Source organism: Berghia stephanieae, chromosome 2, assembly GCF_034508935.2.
Source record: "Berghia stephanieae isolate SIO BIC M18660-M18661 chromosome 2, UCSD_Bste_1.3, whole genome shotgun sequence".
In the NCBI taxonomy this organism is placed as follows: Eukaryota; Metazoa; Mollusca; class Gastropoda; order Nudibranchia; family Aeolidiidae; genus Berghia; species Berghia stephanieae.
In genome coordinates this window covers 97,930,772-97,949,276 of record NC_088361.1, presented here as the reverse complement: position 1 = coordinate 97,949,276, position 18,505 = coordinate 97,930,772, and the positions used below count along the sequence as shown (strand labels likewise).

The 18,505-nt window shown below is 36.1% G+C and overlaps 1 protein-coding gene and 1 pseudogene across 2 annotated transcripts in view; both read right to left on the bottom strand.

Moving 5' to 3' along the window:
* Window positions 1-12,386, bottom strand: part of LOC144965996 (transcription elongation regulator 1-like) — a 44,643-nt gene extending 32,257 nt beyond the window's left edge. The window contains exons 1-7 of one of the 2 annotated variants that reach the window (XM_078901970.1): window positions 11,876-12,360; window positions 8,514-8,919; window positions 7,471-7,488; window positions 3,371-3,562; window positions 2,475-2,658; window positions 1,555-1,620; window positions 569-774 (exon numbers count right to left, since the gene is read on the bottom strand). In XM_078901970.1, coding sequence (XP_078758096.1) covers window positions 569-774; window positions 1,555-1,620; window positions 2,475-2,658; window positions 3,371-3,562; window positions 7,471-7,488; window positions 8,514-8,919; window positions 11,876-12,336 — 1,533 coding nt within the window. In that variant the 5' untranslated portion in view covers window positions 12,337-12,360. Of the gene's footprint in view, window positions 1-568; window positions 775-1,554; window positions 1,621-2,474; window positions 2,659-3,370; window positions 3,563-7,470; window positions 7,489-8,513; window positions 8,920-11,875 lie in introns of both variants that reach the window. The other variant, XM_078901971.1, reaches the window with a different exon arrangement.
* Window positions 12,387-15,577: 3,191 nt separating this feature from the next.
* Window positions 15,578-16,909, bottom strand: LOC144964061 (uncharacterized; annotated as a pseudogene).
* Between the last annotated feature and the right edge of the window lie 1,596 nt (window positions 16,910-18,505).

The following is an 18,505-nucleotide window of genomic DNA, read 5'->3' as shown; positions in this document are numbered from 1 at the left end:
TACTGTTTCAAGCAAATTTTTAATTGCCTCTAATTTCAAAAATATTTGAGTTATGATCATTCTGACAACTTTGTAAGCTTCCCTATGTCCCAGAGATTCGATTTAGTAAAAAAAGTGATTTTATGATTTTTTGAGAGATACTGTCCTTTTGTTGGTTAGGGCAGTGTTGATTTAGGTTTATTACTTATTACACTCACAAGTAAAACGTAATATTTTTCCCTCTCAAATACACTTGTCATGAACCAGCAAGGGTTTCTATGTAGTACCCTATCTATTAAATGCACTCTATGCGCTTTAAAAGGGGTCTTCAGCCAACACCAACACATTATTTTTGGACGAATTGGTCTATCGAGTCGTGGTTAGCCTAAAAATTTGAGGCCTGGTTAAAAATTATTTCAATTCAATAATGATCATATGCGGACCAGTTGCCAAAACCTTGAATTCTTCTTAAACCCTGGTAGTAAAAAAAAAAAAAAAAAGTTTTAAAATCAAATACTTCAAAAAAATTAATCCAAAAGAAAATAATTGTAAACAGCCATGTTACAAAGCTTATCTTTGAATGGTTTACCTGAGAAGAAGGTAATTTCTGCACAACTGGTTCAGTTACTGTAGCTTTATTTTCTCCAGCCCCGACATTAGAAGTGGCAGCAGTACTCGCACCAGCAGACACCGGAGCTGTCAGTCCCCCTGTTGCTGGAGGCTGCTTTTGCATGAAGGGGTTAGTGAATCCTGGTGGCAGAAGAGCTGGATTGAAGGCTTGGGGTTGAGCAGCGGCTAGAAAAATTATGAATTCCATTTTAATGATCAAAATAATTGCTTTTGGAAAAACAATGATCTGATTTTATAATCATGTTTCACAAAACACATCTCCTTCGTAAATGTTATACCAGAAAGTTTGTTTGCCTAGTGAGTCAACGGTGCTTTTGACTATTAAAGGTCAATTCAATATCAGCAAAAAGGAATACGATGGGATGGTCATTTCCGATTATGATACATCTAGAGTTTAGATGCCCTTAAAACACCCAATAAAAAGTAAGACAATGGGACTAGTTCGCATAGAGAACAGTAATATACATATGAAGAGCAATCTAGTCTGAAATCATCTAAAAGCACTGGCATGGGATCAACCCTGTCACTTTAAAATGCTTTTAAATTAATGAAGTGTAGTCCAATTTGAACAGATACCCATTTCTGAATAAAATTTTCATCAACCATTTAAAATCTGGTGTAAACAATACTAATTTTGGCCCAATTTTACTATTAAAAAAATATGTATAAACCAATTCAATCCATATTAGTGACACTGAGAATAATGAAATAAATATGAAGTTTAATGATATCCAACAGGAAAAAAATATCAACAGTTTGCGTCATTACTAAGAATCCCAACCACTAGAGATAAGATCAAATAATGTTAATCTGAGACACAAAGACAGAAAGCAACATGGAGAACATACAGGAGGATAGAAGACAAAGCAATAATGACTTCCAGGTCCAACAAATCAGGCAAGCCCTAACTGCCTCTAGCTGAGAATTATAACAATGCTCACTGACCTGCCGGTGGTTGCTGTGGTGTTTGATCATTTCCACCACTCATAGCCTGTTGACTTGCTGCTTGACCTGTTAAAGACAAAATTGGTTTCATTCGTATTTAAAAAAAGTCTGAACTTTTCTACTGTCACAAAGCAACATTCCCGATTTCTTAAAGCAAAACACCATCACCACCATCATCATCATTCTTCTTATTATTATTATAACTATTATTGTAGTAGTAGTAGTAGTAGTAGTAGTAGTAGTAGTAGTAGTAGTGGTAGCAGCAGTTTTTCTTATCATTATAATTATTATTATTATTATTATCATTAAGTTTTACTGAGAATTAAAAATTTGTAATTGGTAAAATTGCGAAAAATCCCTAAGATTCGGCAGGTATGTAAGAATTATGAATTTTTAAATTTTCAAACAAAAAGGTCTGGTAAATCATTGAAACTAAACCTTTATCCTTCACCTACTTACTCAACTTGAGCAACAGCTGCCTGTGCTGCAGTAGCAGTACCACCTGGAGCAGTGGCACCAACAACAGGACCAGCTTATGCGCTGTAAAATGCTTTATTATTATCATTATTATTATCCTCATTATTATAGTAGTAGAAGTAGTACTAGTAGCAGCAGCAGCAGCTGTTCTTCTCATCATTAATATCATTATTATTATCATTATTTTAATTATTATTATTATCATTATCATAATTATTACTATTATTATTATTATTATTATCAGCATTATTTAAGTATGACTGAGAATTAAAAATTCGTAATTTTCAATAAAAGTTCGTAATTGGCCACGAAACTTGTCTAAAATTAGTAAAATTACGAAAAATTTGGCAGGTATGTAAGAATTATGAATTTTTAAATTTTCAAGTAAAAAAGGTCTGGTAAATCTTTGAAACTAAACCTTTATCCTTCACCTACTTACTCACCTTGAGCAACAGCTGCCTGTGCTGCAGTAGAAGTACCACCTGGAGCGGTGGCACCAACAGCAGGACCACCTGGAGTTTGAGGCTGATTTGTCTGAAATGTTTCCCATTCTGCTTGGGAGACGATGCGAGCATTTTCTGGTGTGCTCCATGCTGTTTCACGAGTTCGTGCACTGTAGTAATATGGCTGAGAATAAAGAGGAAGAAATCTTAAGATGAACAATCCATCATTATTAGAAGAAAATGCAAGAACAAATACTGCTTTTTGAGGCAATGAGCTCATTTGCATATCCACCCCTTTGAGAATGAAAATTTACTTCTCTTAAAAAATTAACACCAGTTTTAAGATCCAGATTGAAATTTATCATTTTAACTTTCAACACTTCCCCCATTTAGGGGAAGGGTGGGACCTTAAATCAAGATTTTAGCTAAAATGGCATTATTCTGATATGCACTTATCAGTTTAAACTCCAAATGAAGGCATGTGGCTTACTTATTCTTTGCCTGCTACTAAAGATATCTACAGACTTTAATGAGGCTGTAATGATTAATGATTCAAGCCTAAAGATTTCAGCATTGTCACTTGTGAAGGGGTCAAATCATATATGGTGACATTATCACTTCTTTATCCCTCTAATCAAGTATAAAAATCCAAATTTAGATCAGTCTAGCATTGCACTACCAGGGTTGCCAATTCCGGAAGTAAAAATTTACTGAACTTTTATGCAAACAAATAAGACCGACCCCTTTTCTGAGTGCTGAACTCCAGTAAAAGGACATTATCTACTAACTTTTTCCTGTTTAGCAGGTGATTGAAAATGTACTGAGGGTATATAATAGACTAAATTCCATAAATATATTTCCTTATAAACGTGTGACGAAGACATAATTTAATATACCTTTCCTTCAGGTGACTTTGTCTCTACCCAAATGTCTTGTGTGTTTGGATCCAAAGGAGGTGGGGCTTGCTGTGGGCCAGCCGGAGGCATTGTTCCCATTCCCATTGCTGCAGGAGGTATACCATTGGCAAATCCAGGCGGGGGCACTGAAAAGTTTGGTGGTGGGAAATTTGGAGGCGGTATCATTGGGCGCTGTAAGAAATATAACATAAAAGAAATTAATTTAATTAAATAAACAATTATGAAAAATGTTTAAAAGTTGAGGTCGATGAACATATAATATTCTTGTTAGGCAATTCAACCATGTCTGAGGCATACCTGCCTACTTTAAAATTTTTTAATTAGAAACACAAAATTCATCAGCAAGAAATGGTAAAATTTCAGTAATACTAAACTAAAGCAAAAAGAAAATGCTTTTATGTGTAAAAACAAAATGTTGTTGATGGCCATCATTACGAGTTTGTGATAGACTTAGCTATCATGGGTGTGGAACTGAGAAGAAGCCTTTATAACTTTAAGGAAATTTAAGAGAATAGTTTTTTTTTCCCTTAAAATTGTGATAACTGAGGGGGGGGGGGGGAAAAATATGTTCTCTAAGTCTGCGACAAAATTGGTGTGAAATCAAAATCCATAATATTCTTCCATTTCCGTAAGTTATCAAAATAATCAAATTTCCATAACAATTAGGGATGATCCGTTAATATAGGCAAGTATGCTGAGGTGAAATCTATTTAAAAGACACCACTACATCTTTTTTTTAAAAAAAGGTCTCGGCCTCAGGAAGAGTGACTGACAACTTTACAAGTTCAAACACTGAAAGTTTAAATAATTTTAGAACTGCAAAACAACCACATCCTGCAACTTTTATGGCCCAAACTTTTACCAGAGGACAAGTTGATTTTCTCTCCCTCAAATGTTTACTCACAACACAAAAGCATATTTCTAAATATATCACAACTTCAGTGATAAATCAGACTAACAGTGATAAGGGATTCAATATTCTTTATCTCTTAAATGCATGAAAGAAAAAAAAAAAGAAAAAAATAACCCTGGAAAATTGAATAATTTTAATGGTGATAACACTTTTTGATTTAAATAACAAAAGTACTTGTATTTTCTCATACCTAATAAAGTATACAACTTCATACCAAGACCATCTTACATTCAGTAAAGCCATGGCAAACAGAACCTCTATAACCATCATGAATAAGCAATTTATTGATACTGTCAAATGCGGACAATATAGTCACTTCGGGTTTGAACTATTTTAGAAAATGTTTTATTGAGTATCGTGGCATATTATTTCTTTTGATAAGAAATCATGCGTTTTATCAGTAAACAAAAAAAAAAAAAAAAGGGGGGGGGGGGGATGCAACAAATCCATTAGCAATGACTATGAAAATTTTTGTTTTCTATTATTGTAGGAAATACTACTCTTAAATCAAAGCCCTATCTCCACTGAGTAAAAATCTTTTTGAATTTTGAAAATCCATTAATATATAACAAAGTTATTCAAATGTGTCATTTATTTGGATGACTCACAAAGAGAAAAAAATACGTAAAATATGGGACACTTTTTCTGCGTTTTATTCTGGTTTGTGGCTGTATCTCGCTTAATACGTGGAATTAGATATTAAAACTTGGCAATTTTATGCCAAAATTATCAGAAAATATGAAGACATCAGAATAGTTCTAACTTGTATAGTTTTAGAGCTGTATGGTCAACTATAATTTTGTTTTAAAATATACATAATATTGATCATTTCTGAAGTGTAATTTTGTGTCTACAACCCATACAAATGACACGAAAAATGCCTGCTAAATCATTATCAATCAGTCTGTGAGACCATGGCTTATGTTATTTCTAGTATTTATGAAAGAGAGAGAGAGAGAGAGAGAGAGAGAGAGAGAGAGAGAGAGAGAGAGAGAGAGAGAGAGAGAGAGAGAGAGAGAGAGAGAGAGAGAGAGAGGGGAAGAGAGAGAATGTGTTAATCTACTATCCCTATGACATAATGAAACAATACCTTAATTTTTAAAAAGCGCGGGAGGATTTGTGTCATCAGTCATCGCGAACAAGGTTGCCAGATGGCCATGTGTTTGGCCAAATATATAATTTTGTTTCTTTTATTAAATTTTATTCATCTATTTTTGTCTCAGTGACATTTATCCTAGTCTATTCAATTTTCTGTTTGTTAAAATTTAGTTCATTTTAAGTGGGCCAGTCTTAATTGTGAAATCCATATGATTTTCTATTTAGCCACTTTTGAAGTCGAATTTGGTCAGGTTAAAATCTGGCCATTGGCAGCCTTGTCTCGCTCACGTCATTTTCGTGTCACGCGATGGGGGAGCAAAATGGCCGTCTCCATATTTTCACTCATTGAAATGCAAAATGGGTTGATGTTTTGTGAGAATACGGGAAAAGTACTTATCATAATCCAATGAAATTTGAAATATAAATAGAAGAAATGTGCGTATATAACCTTATGAGCGACAAAATCTCTCCTCTTTGTAGTTTTAGAAATATTGTACCCCAAAGAGTAAAAATCTATTTTTAACGGTCTGCTGGTAATCGTAAGAGTTTTGTCGCTTGACATAATCTAAAATGACCTCTTCTCTAACTGTGTGCCAACTTTCAGTCATATTCATTGATAAACAGCGCCGTAATTAATTTTTTTAAATAGCATGTACGGAACGGCTTCGTCCCATATTTTGTCGCCCAAGGATTGGTGCGGGATAGTCATCGCTAAATCCATTGAGTATTGAGTCAAAATTACTCCTATTCAATGGTATCACTCATATACCTGCATAAAACTTAAATCAGTTATTGGATAGCAGTGAGGGGAAAGGAGGTTATCAGGGAGAAGCAGAAAATTCAGCAGAACTAAAAATAATATCAATCTCCCTTTTAATAAAAGCAAAAGCCAATTCTCAGCATTGATTTAACAAACAAAATTGAATTAAACACATTTCATAATGTTCAATGCATTTCAAAATCCCCTCAGATCATCATAAGTATCTCAATAAGCAGGAATCAAGTATTGAGTATGATTTTAGTTGCTTTTAGATTTATAAGTTTAACCTGGAGCTTGCAACACTTTTAGGACATTTCAGTGCAAGAAAAAGTAGAGCCCAGCTGGTATTTAACACAACTGTTTAACAAGCAGAGAAATTGAATACGCATTTTTTCGAATAAATATGGAGCTTGTTTTTCAAATCCAATGTCTTTTTTTTTTTAAATTCTTTTTCCCCTGATGAAAAAAACAAAATTGCTTTCTACGTTTAATCTAAGTTAAACATGCACATCTTTCAAGCCTCTTGTACAAACCTATCCTCAGTCATAAAGGTTAGATATTTATCCTAATGCATTTTTTATCACGTCACATGTTTTTTAGTTTAAAAGAAAACCAGCTATTAAAATGAGATTTTCAGGGTTTTATCTTTTTATAATCCTTTTTTTTTTCACTGAGAAACCTTTGCATGTCACCCAGTATTTTTGTTAAAAATCAACTCCCAAAGAAACACAAAGCTGATTCTTTCCTCTCTCCACCCAGCAAAAACAAGCACTCACTCCAAGTCAAGAACAGAAATCCTTGTAGATTGTAGATGGGGCCACAGATCTAGATTGTTATTTATTTAAGGTAAGAACTTTTATGGCACGTAACGTGTTTATGTCATATGTGACCCATCGTGTCAAAACAGTATTAAGTCGGGATGAACCAGTTGCTAAATAGCCAAAATTGATACTAAATTGGCCAAAAATACCCTGAAATATATTCATTATTCTAAATACAACTTACAAACTCAACCCAATTCTGATATTTCTAGCTATAAATTCAAAATCATCTTAATCATTCCGACATAATACCGTTTTGAGACGGAGGGTCACATATTAGAATCAGACGACTCTTCTGCAGGAAGGATAATGTTCCCCGGGACACACCCTAAATTGTATTTTTTTTCAAAGAGATTTCAAAAATGTATTCAAAACAGAAACGAAAACTCAATATAGCAATGCCAACACCAAATGCAACCACTGTCCAGTTTGAGAGAGAAAAAAAACAACATAAATCAAATGATATATAAATAAGTTATGGGCTCACTTTTCCAGATCTCATTTGCTGAAATTAATTCAATTATATATAACATTGAATTCACTTTATCAAAATATTTTGTTTGCAGTTTTTTTAAAAAATAAGGAGGAATATATTGAAAGTGCTTTAATAATGAGGCCTCATTGTGATGGTTATAAGAAATAAAAATAACAACAATTATTATCACAATTATAATCATTATAATCAAAAGTATACTAATTATTAATAATAATATTATTATTATCATTGTTGCAATTATTAATAATATTATTATCATTATCATTACCATTGTTGCAATTATTAATAATAATATTACCATCATCATTATTATTATTATTATTATTATTATTGTGCGGCTATGTGGTCTAGTGGTATGACACTCGCTTTCGTTTAAAGAGAGAATAAGTACAAACAACTCTGGCAATCCTTAAAAAAATAAAAATCTAGGTGACTTCATTCATTCTATACAATCAAGAAATTCACATAAAAGTTTCATGGCCAAAAAGCTTCTTCTTTAAAAAAAAAAATGTTTGCGACAAAGTGAACAGCAAGAATACGACAGTGATTTAACTCTACAATAAGTGACAATGACAATAAAATATCGGTATAACTAGGATTTAAGCCTCAGCTGTTTTTGAACATACATGTATACACGAGGCATGAGGATGCTCCCTACGTAATAGGTCTATGACATTTATAAGATCTTGGGTCATAAAAAACAAACCCCCAAGATATTTGAGTTAATTCGGATATAGAATGATCATCATTTTTTTTTTTCATTAAGTATCTTGATATTGAAGATAATTGAAAAACATAAACTGGCACTTAATGCAATGCATAGCAAGATTAGTATTATGTAAAAGTATGTTGTATGTTAAAGTGGACAAAGTTATTTGTATATTATGATTGACAAAGTGCAAGAATAACAAAATAATTGAAACAGTATTAAACCTTACAAAATCATGTCTTTTGTATCAATAAGTTCATGTAATAATGAATAACTTTGTTTCAGCATCACATACAACCATTTGCCCAGAGACATTACTACATACCATTCCTTGAGGACCCATTCCAGGTGGTGGCATCATGCCAGGAGGACCCATAACTGGCCCATTTGGTCCCATGCCTGGGGGACCACCCATACCTGGTCCGTTCGGTCCCATACCAGGTCCATTGGGAGGCATATTGGGGGGTCCGCCAGGACCCATGCCTGGAGGCCCACCCATCATAGGGCCTCCCGGACCACCCATTCCAGGTCCTGGTCCACGCATGCCCTGATTGGGACCCATACCAGGGGGTCCAAAGTTTGGATCAAAAGGTGGTCTATTGAAAGGTGGGCCTCTGGGTGGTCCTCGCATTCCAGGGGGCCCACGCATTCCCATAGGTGGTCCTCTCATTCCACCATGTCCTGGTGGACCACGAAATCTGTTCATGGGTGGCCGCCCAAATGGAGGCATACTGAGGAGAAAAAATAAATATAAACAAATATTAATGTCAGTGGACATGACCAATTGAAAAAAGGCAATCAAAATTAATTTTATCTCCATATCATGCCACTCACTGGACATAAGGATTTTACTTTTACAAAAGAGCACAAACAAGAATTCCACTGGACAATAATCATAAAATATGAATTTAAAATTAAACAAAATGGATGCCCACTCCTTCAGTTTGGTGGATCAGTCTAGGCAATATCTCTTCCAAAAGAGTGAAAAGGCAAAAGCGTGTTGAGTAAGATAGGAGGTCAATGTGCACCCAACCAGCAAGGGCTATCAACTATGGCACTGGTGGGAGTCGGTCTACTTCTATCAATAGACACACCTGAGCCTAGCCTACCATGGATTTGTTAAGTACCAGCCGATTAGATATGAACCAACTTGGAGCTGAAATGCAAATTGCATAAGTCTCAAACTTCAAACTTTTAATGACAAAATAGAAATCCTCTGTTTCTACTTAAACAAAAGAAAAATTCTATAAATATTCATATTATAAGACTACGTAGTTTAATTCCAGCCTCTAGGCAGATCCCGATTAGCAACTAGAATAGTATAACAGTTATTTGGGTTCAAATTCAAATAACACAATTTCACTTGATCACTAATGTTCTATTTGCCACAATAACTGAACAGTTTGATGATATCATTATAAAGAGCAGATATCAAGCTTTCTTGACATTAATGTAAGCACATTCTATCAAAAGTTATAGTTGGATAATGATGGTACTTTAAAAAGCAATTTCTTTCACAATTGAGAGTGAAAAAAAAAGTATATGAGAAGTATCATATCCAATGGTTTTTAAAGTTTTAAAGGCCTATTTATCTGTGTGAAAATGAATTATCAATTGTTGCTTTTGAAAAAATATCAGATTCAAACTACGTAATGCAGGCCTGTAAATAGGTGTCACAAACTAATTTTTTTTTACAAAGATAATGCTTTGCATTGAAACAAGATAGCAGGCCCAATTACTGATAATAAAATCTTCAAATTCAAAGGCTGTTGATTTTAATGGTATAAGTTTCTCATCAATAACCTAAATTCAAGAGTAAGAGAGAGACCGTTCAAAGAGATCTCGTTTTTAATGATTTGTGAAGAAAAATTCACCTGCTGAACAGCAGTGGTTTGGGATAACTACCATATATAATATTTTCCAATATTATCATACTATTGGTTAACTCATCAGACGTTATCAGGCGACCCATTGTTTCTTTCATCTTCCCCCTCTCTTGTCATCCCCTCCCCTTCGCATCTCATGGTAAAACGAAAACTTTCTACTCGGTTTGCAAATACATGTAAGATTTGTCTCTCACTAGGCGTAGGCTAGGCTAATGACAAGACATCGGGTAGTAATACCAAATTGTAGATTCTCTGTAATGTTTGGCCAATTTAATCAGGTATTTGGCCATCTGCTTACGTTCTGCCTATAACACACACACAAAGGTGGAAGGGGGAAGAAAGACAAGATCAAGATCATAATCATAAGTTACCGTGCAAATGACAATGCCCCCTCGCCCGCTCCCTCCCAAAGTGCGGTACAAGGTTACCGTGTATGTTACCCTGTATGCAGATCCTGAGGCTAGGTGCACGGTAGGTGCCCGGAGACCATGTACGTAGATAATCCCGAAAATTTCATTATTAATGTGTTAACTTGTTATTTTTTTATATCTGAATTTGAATTAATTGCTCTATATTCAAATCAATTTTACATAAGTCTTAATCGCTATATGAATATATGCTTAATTCTGTTGTGCTATATGATTTGTTTTGTTTGTTTTTAAGGGTTTTACGGCGCTTGCAACACATTTAGGTTATATCAGCGCCAGTATCAGTAAAAAGGAAGAAAATGGGATAGTAAAAAGTTCTAGAATTACAATAAAAGCACAAAAGAGAAAGTAAGACAAAGGGGAACTGGGAACAAATAGGGATCAGATGTAGATTCCAAGAGCATAACACCAATGTACTTAGTCTGAGATCACCTATATATGTCTCCTCATCTGGACACAAGTTACAAGCACAAAATCCAACAAAGACAAAGAGGAATAGACTCAACAAATGCTACATTATACATAATACAAAAATAACAAATTTAATAATACATAACGGAGAGATGTTTTGTTTGTTTTTGAGGGTTTTACGGCGCTTGCAACACATTAAGGTCATATCAGCGCCAGTAAAAAGGAAGAAATGAGATAGTAAAAAGTTATAGAATTCAATTAAAGCACCCAAGAAAAGGTAAGACAAAGGGGAATTTGTTCAAATAGGAAACAGATGTAGATTCCAAGAGCACACCATCAAAGTACTTAGTTTGAGATCACCTAAAAGTCTCATCTAGACACAAGCACAGGTCCCCACTAAGAGGAATACACTCAAATGTTAACAAATCAAATATAACATGTAAATAAAACATAATAATACAGTACATAACAGAGAGATGATTTACAAGGAAAAAAATATCATCTCCCAAAGCAATAACTATACATTCGACTGTTTCCCTCTCAGCCAAGGACTCCGACCAAGGTTAGGACAAAATCAAGCAATCTCACTCCAAGACAAAGACAGAAGAAAGCATGTTGGAAAACAGATATAAGTATAAGGGGATAGAAGACACAGTATGTACCTCCCTGCCCGCGATCGGAGGTCAGGATCCCCACCCAAACGGAGAGATGAGTTACGAGGAAAAAAAAACACCAAAACAATAACTATGCATTTGACTGTCTCCCTCCCAGCCAGGATTCCGGCCAGGGCCAGCCAAAACCAAGTAACCTCATACTCCTCATATTCATTCCAAGACGAAGACAGAAAGTCAGAAAGCATGTTGGAAAACAGACATAAGTATCAGGGGATAGAAGACACAGTATGCTGTTGTGCTATAAATTGACCACTTACAAACTACATCTATAATAATAACAATACTCACCCTCTCGGCGGTGGACCTCCTGGTCCCCCTGGTCCAGGCGGAGGACCCCGTGGCCCTGGTCCCATGAATCCTCTTCCCCTGTGAGGAGGGCCAGGAAATCGATTGAATTTGTGCATATCATTTTGCATTCCCCCATCCATTCCAGGGCCTTGATTATCATTATTTCCCATCATGTTGTTTTCCATTCCCATACCATGTTGATTATTATTCATATTATTGTTGCTGCTGTTGTTCAAATTCATGCCAGCCTCTTCACTCATCAGTCTGTGCACAGGATTGCTCATAATATCCTGATTATCCATATTATTATTATTGCCACCCATGTCCGAGTCCCTGTTATCCCGGTCTCCATTCATACCATCATTATGACGCCTTGGTGAATCATCGTTTGACATTGAGGACTGCATCATGTCGTCCGGCATATTATCCTCCATGGCATCCATGGCCTCCATGTCAGCCATTTTCTGAGATAAAACGGAAAATGGAAGCGAAGAAAGTTGGTTATGGGCGTTAATCGCTATTAGTACTTGTTATCTGATTTGAGTTTGGTTATATTTTATCTATCGATACCATAAGTGACACCTGAAGCAGGACTTTCAGGCGACGTTTCGACAACTTATTGTGTAGGAATCATCAAGCTCTCTAGTAACTTGTTAGTTCACGCTGTTAGAAACGAAAAGGTGAAAAAAGAAAGGCTTCGGAATGTGAAACAATGCAATGTTGTGTCTATTTTCAAAGCATATCCATTTTCATCTTTTTATTAGCATTCAGACAGCCCCTTATCTCTCCTTGCACTTATCACTTTTACTTGAACATTAATTTTTAAGAGCAATATTCACTTAATTTGCTCAAAGCGCTTCACGAGGGCACCAACAGCAACATGCAACATCTATGACGCCTATGAGACACTTTAATAATCATGTTTTTCCTGAAGATAAAACAGTGTTGTTCATTTCACACCAGAGTGTTGAGAGAATGTGAGTAAAGAATCATTGGAAAAGACTTAACTTTGTATATTATTTTGTTGTTGTATCTTGGTGTTGAGTATATGTATGGTGCTAAGTGCTGCTTTTGTTTTTTGGTAAGCAGCGTAGCAGTGCGATGTTTATAGACTCTGATCAGTAGTCATGTGCTCTCTGCGCATGGTTGTAATTATAGTGTCGACGAATATTGCGTTGATTGGAATCAATGGTGTCATGGTTGAATGAATAATATTATGAAGAGGGAGATGGAGAGAGCAAGCAAGACAAAGTTCTTATTTCGCGTGAGAGGTGTGATAGGTTTTCTCGAAGCGCAATACTCAAGGTCATACAAGGTCATTTCCATGAAGGGGCGTCACTGAAAAATGAAGAAATAACACACTATTAAATTTTACTATCTAATAATAGACAATACTTTATTTAAATGATTGCGTTCTCAACATGAGTCGGGAGGTGAATCAATTGGAAGCGAGGAGTGCAACTTGTTTTATCTCCCCTTGTAACCAACATGTGCGTGGTATGCCCACGACGAGCAGCAGACCGCAAGACCGACAGAGGGAAATAGTGAAAGTAAACCAAAAGTGCCATTTAAAACAAACAACAACAAAAAACAAGAGTATGGAAACCATCATAGTCACTCGCACATAGGATACACACATACTCACACATTCATTCACGTACACACAAACACAGACACACACATACACACACACACACACACACACACATCTACATCAACAGATGTTTACATAAATTGGTTGAAAAGAAAAAAATAAGGAAAGAGAAGCATGATCATAGAGGACGTCACTCGGCTCTTTGTTTTTATTTTTAGACCGTCGGTTGGGTGATAGTTCTCACAAAAATATAATAATCAGACTATATATGTTTAAGGTTACACCAGAGATAATTCCTTCTTAGTTCCTCGGGTTACACATAGTTTTGTGCGTATCGTCTAGCGAGAAAATGTGTTTTACCTGAAAGCATAGCATCAATAAGAACATTTACTTTTGAAAATGGGAAAATTCTTCTCCCTCTCTCTCTCTCTCTCTCTCTCTCTCTCTCTCTCTCTCTCTCTCTCTCTCTCTCTAACATATACATACAAGCAAAAACAACTTTATTATTATCATCATCATCATTATTATTATTATTATTATTATTATTATTATTATTATTATTATTATTATTATTATTATTATTATTATTATTATCATTATTATTATTATTGTCAAATCACTGACCAAATAACTTTCTTCAACAGATCGTCATACTTTCAAAATAAGCATAAACTATGATACGAAGTTCTTATTCGCAGTAGTAGAAGCGAAATCCCATCTCTGAAAATTAGTCGTTGTCCCCTCACTGAACACATCACTGTACCTATTTTCTGTTCAAAATGGCGTGTTGTCGAATGGCTTGAAGTTGAATGAGAATGTGTTAGATTGAGAAGGAAAGAAGAGGAGGGATGATTGAAACATTTTGTGTGACTTAGAATTGAGATTTTGAATGTTTCAACTTTTCCTTTAAGTCTGAAACTTGACAAGATCGTGTTTTGTTTTGTTTTGTTTTTGTTACCCCAATCCAATCCATTAAAATTTCCCCGCCCTCACCTTTCCAACTTGATCATTCGTTCACATCTTGAAATCTAACAGCTTATCTGTCAGATTACTTTACTTAGAATGGTTCCGTCCCCGTTTATTTTATTATTTACGGTTAGTTTAATATATTTTATAAAGTTCCAGTAATCTCTCTCTCTCTCTCTCTCTCTCTCTCTCTCTATATATATATATATATATATATATATATATATATATATATATATATATATATATATATATATATATATATATATATATATATCTCAGACACACACACACTCGCCGTTGCTCGAGTCATATTTCAGTGCTCCTCCAAATAATAGAAGTTATCATCAATAAACTGCCTCTACTACTACAACCACCACATCATCATTACTACTACAATCACAGCAGCCTCCACATCGTTATCAAAATTATAGCAACCACCACCTTTACATCATCATCATCCTCCTTGTCATCATTGCTGCCACCGACACTACAACCACAACCATCACATCATCATCATTACTACCACTACCACAGCTGCCACATCGTTATCAAAACTACGCAACCGCCACCACCATTACATCATCATCATTATCCTTATAGTCATCATCACTCCCACTACTACATCACCAACACCGTCACTACAAACACAATCACCACATCAACACCACCATCACTACACAAAAACAGACACATCGTCATCGTCAACGAAACGCAAAATAATAATAATAGTAATATTTTTTCAACTGCGATTTAACCTACAGGAAACAACAATATAATATCAATATCCCCTTTTCTGCCGCCTTTTTCCCTTCACAACACAATTCTCTGTTCTGTTCAATTATCGTTTTTACACCCTTTAGCACAGAGCCCGAAAAATTGCGTGCACTTCAATTAACAAATCACACGCTCCCTGATCGAAAAATCACATTGTCTAAGTCCATTACTATTTATTACAAATCGTCCATTTCATCATCCGATGAGCAATCATAGTCCCCGAGCCAAACCGGTGGTCTGCGCATCATTGTCCCAACCCGTCTCAATCCGCCGCTTTTCCAATTTCATCTTCTGGGTCTGCTCTACATAGATTCACTTCTCCATTGACTCCAGGTCGCCCGAAACATGTGCTCTCTACATTTTCCTCAACGCCTTCTCTGAATTTCACCGTCACTTTCCTCCAATCTCTGAATATCAAACGCCCATTGTGGCCTGGTGATGTTCTCCACATTGTCTTCGCTTTCTGCTTCAGCGACACTCCGTATATCCAACACGTGTCGTGGTATACCATCAACATCAACATTGTTTATCGAATTCACTGCAGTCGCAGTACCTTTTCCCCATTTTGATGTACATCTGGCATAAAGCGGTTTCACCCAAACTCTCTCACCAACCTTGAATCTTCCACTAATTCTTTCACTGTCATTACTAGGAGCTTCATTCTCGGCGGTCTGATTATCTCTCCACTCGTACTTATAGATCGCACGAAACGGCACAGTCTCCCTATCTATACCGTGCCTGGGTGTAGAATTATACCAATAAACAGCCTCCATGGGTGAAATGTTTGCCCTTTCTGCCAACGTCTTAATTGTTCGATGATGTCTTTCTACAATCCCATTGCCACTTGGTCGGTGGGCAGCCCTGAATGTTGCCTTCACTCTCCACCTTTCGAATAACCGGCACATAATATCTGACCGAAATGCAGTCCCATTATCCATTAGAATTTCTTTCACAGCCCCCCTCTCAAGAAACAACTGATTTAATGTTGCAGTAACAAATTCCGCCGCTTCACGTGTCAGTTTCCTCCAGATGGAAAATCTTCCCGGGCCGCAATCAACGATGGACAAGTACGGAATTTGGCGGTGTTGAGTCACATCAATCGCCAACCTTTCCCAATTATCAAAAACGCTGAGGTTTCCTCTCTCGTGAACGACAGGGCAGGATCGATTGATTGACACTGTTCACATGCTCTTATTACTTTACAAACACCAGCTCTTCGAACTTCTGGAAAGATCTTTCTAGCAAGGAATAACGTTCGGTCAACACCCATATGGTGATGAACCTCATGCAGGGCCTTCAGGTCAGGAGCAACAGAGGCACATACAAATTGTCCGTCTCCGTCTCCATTCTTTCCTAACTCAATCCATTCTTTCTTCACTCTCGTTAATTCATCCGCTTTATTCTTTATCGACGGCGCGAGCTGTATACACACATGAAGGTCAAATTCATCTATTATTGCGCCACAAACGGCCCGTCGGCAAACGCCTCGATCAATTTCTCCCGCATTCTATTGCTGCACCTCATCCAACTGCAAATACAACGCCAATGCATTTCCCTCCAGATACAACAGGTAAGAAATTTTCAACCTGAGTTATGCCTTTCAACTTTGCTACCAGTCTCACCTTCTTTATCCAGGCAATGATGTCACCCTCACCAGAAAACGACCGAATCACTTCATTTACATGTACTGCTGCCATAATCATATAATTAAATAAAAATAAAGTTCTGCCGAAATAGCTTGTGATTTAACATACGCGAAACAACAATATAATATCAATATCCCATTTTCTGCCGGCCTTTTCCCTTCACAACACAATTCTCTGTTCTGTTCAATTATCGTTTTTACACCTTTTAGCACAGAGCCCGAAAAATTGCGTGCACTTCAATTAACAAATCACATCAACAAATAGAGAATAATAATAAATTAATTTTTAAAAATAATAATAGTAACAATAATAATGTATTTTATTTATATTTTGCGCCCAATCCTCAATACAATAAAGCTCTAGGCTCGAAGGCTACTACTGCAAATAACTGAAATGAATTACCTATATCTACTAGCTGCGTCTATGTGGTCTAGTGGTGTATGACACTCGCTTTCGGATCGGAAGGTCATGGGTTCGAGCCTCGCTCGGCGCATAGTTGAGTCCCTGGAGAAGACTCTTCACTCACATTAACTCACCGTACTCAGGTGTAAAATGAGTACATGGCCGTTATCAGCGTTGTCTTTGTCCGAAAAAATGTATTGTCGCTTAACAGGCGTCATGTCCCGTCCTACATGTTAAAAATTGTTGTTGACCCCTTGTAAAACGCTTTGAGTACATTTAGTGGATATTGCGCTATATAAACGCTCAACCGCTCAATTATCAATTATTTAATATACTAGATACAGTACTACTATGAGTAACGAAAGCGACCGCTATATACTATTCGCAGTGCTACTGCGAATAGAGGAAATCATTATTCGCAGTATTACTGCGAATGGAGGTGACCATTATGACAACCTGTACTGATTAATGATTTTTAATCGTTGGTGTCAACAGTTTGCTCAATACTTTTAAAATCGATTATTACCCATCCCAAAAAAAGAAAGGTGCCCAACTGCCTCGTTTTGAGACACTCAGCCGGTGTATGATTGCCAGATAAACTATATGTGCCAGATGAGCGTACCGTAAGTATCGTCATTGGAGCTTTCAACGATGGTAGAACTTATCATTTTTGGAGCTTTTGAGTGGTGGACAAAGCACAACACACACACATACACGAACAGACAAACACACACACACGCACACTCACTCACTCTGTGTATGTGTGTGTGTGTGTGCTTTGTTTTTGTTCTTTGTATCTTTAGTTTAGGGTTTGATGACAGTGTGTCAGATCTACAAGAGGTATATTATTTCTCTATCCATTTAAAGATATCAGAATAATTACATCCAATATTTCAATAAAATCGAACACTTTTATTTTAATTCAAGACACCAGATATTTATATCATTATTAGTTTTTGAGCAATTTCAAGTCTGGAGGTCCCTTTGAATGAAAAAGGAGTGCTCTACCATCTGAGCTATCGGGACCCCCAACGTTAGCATTATAAGCTATGCGTTTAGGTAAAATAATCTCATAATACGACAGCCAGATAAAACGTACCATCCCACAAAACTGTATCACATTGAACGCCCTAGTTCAGTTTTGGACGCTGTACTACGGCTGACGCCTGGGATATTCCAGTCTTCCCTTGGAATAGACCCTAAAAACAAATTTTAACCATGTGATGAATAAAGGAAATTTTAACA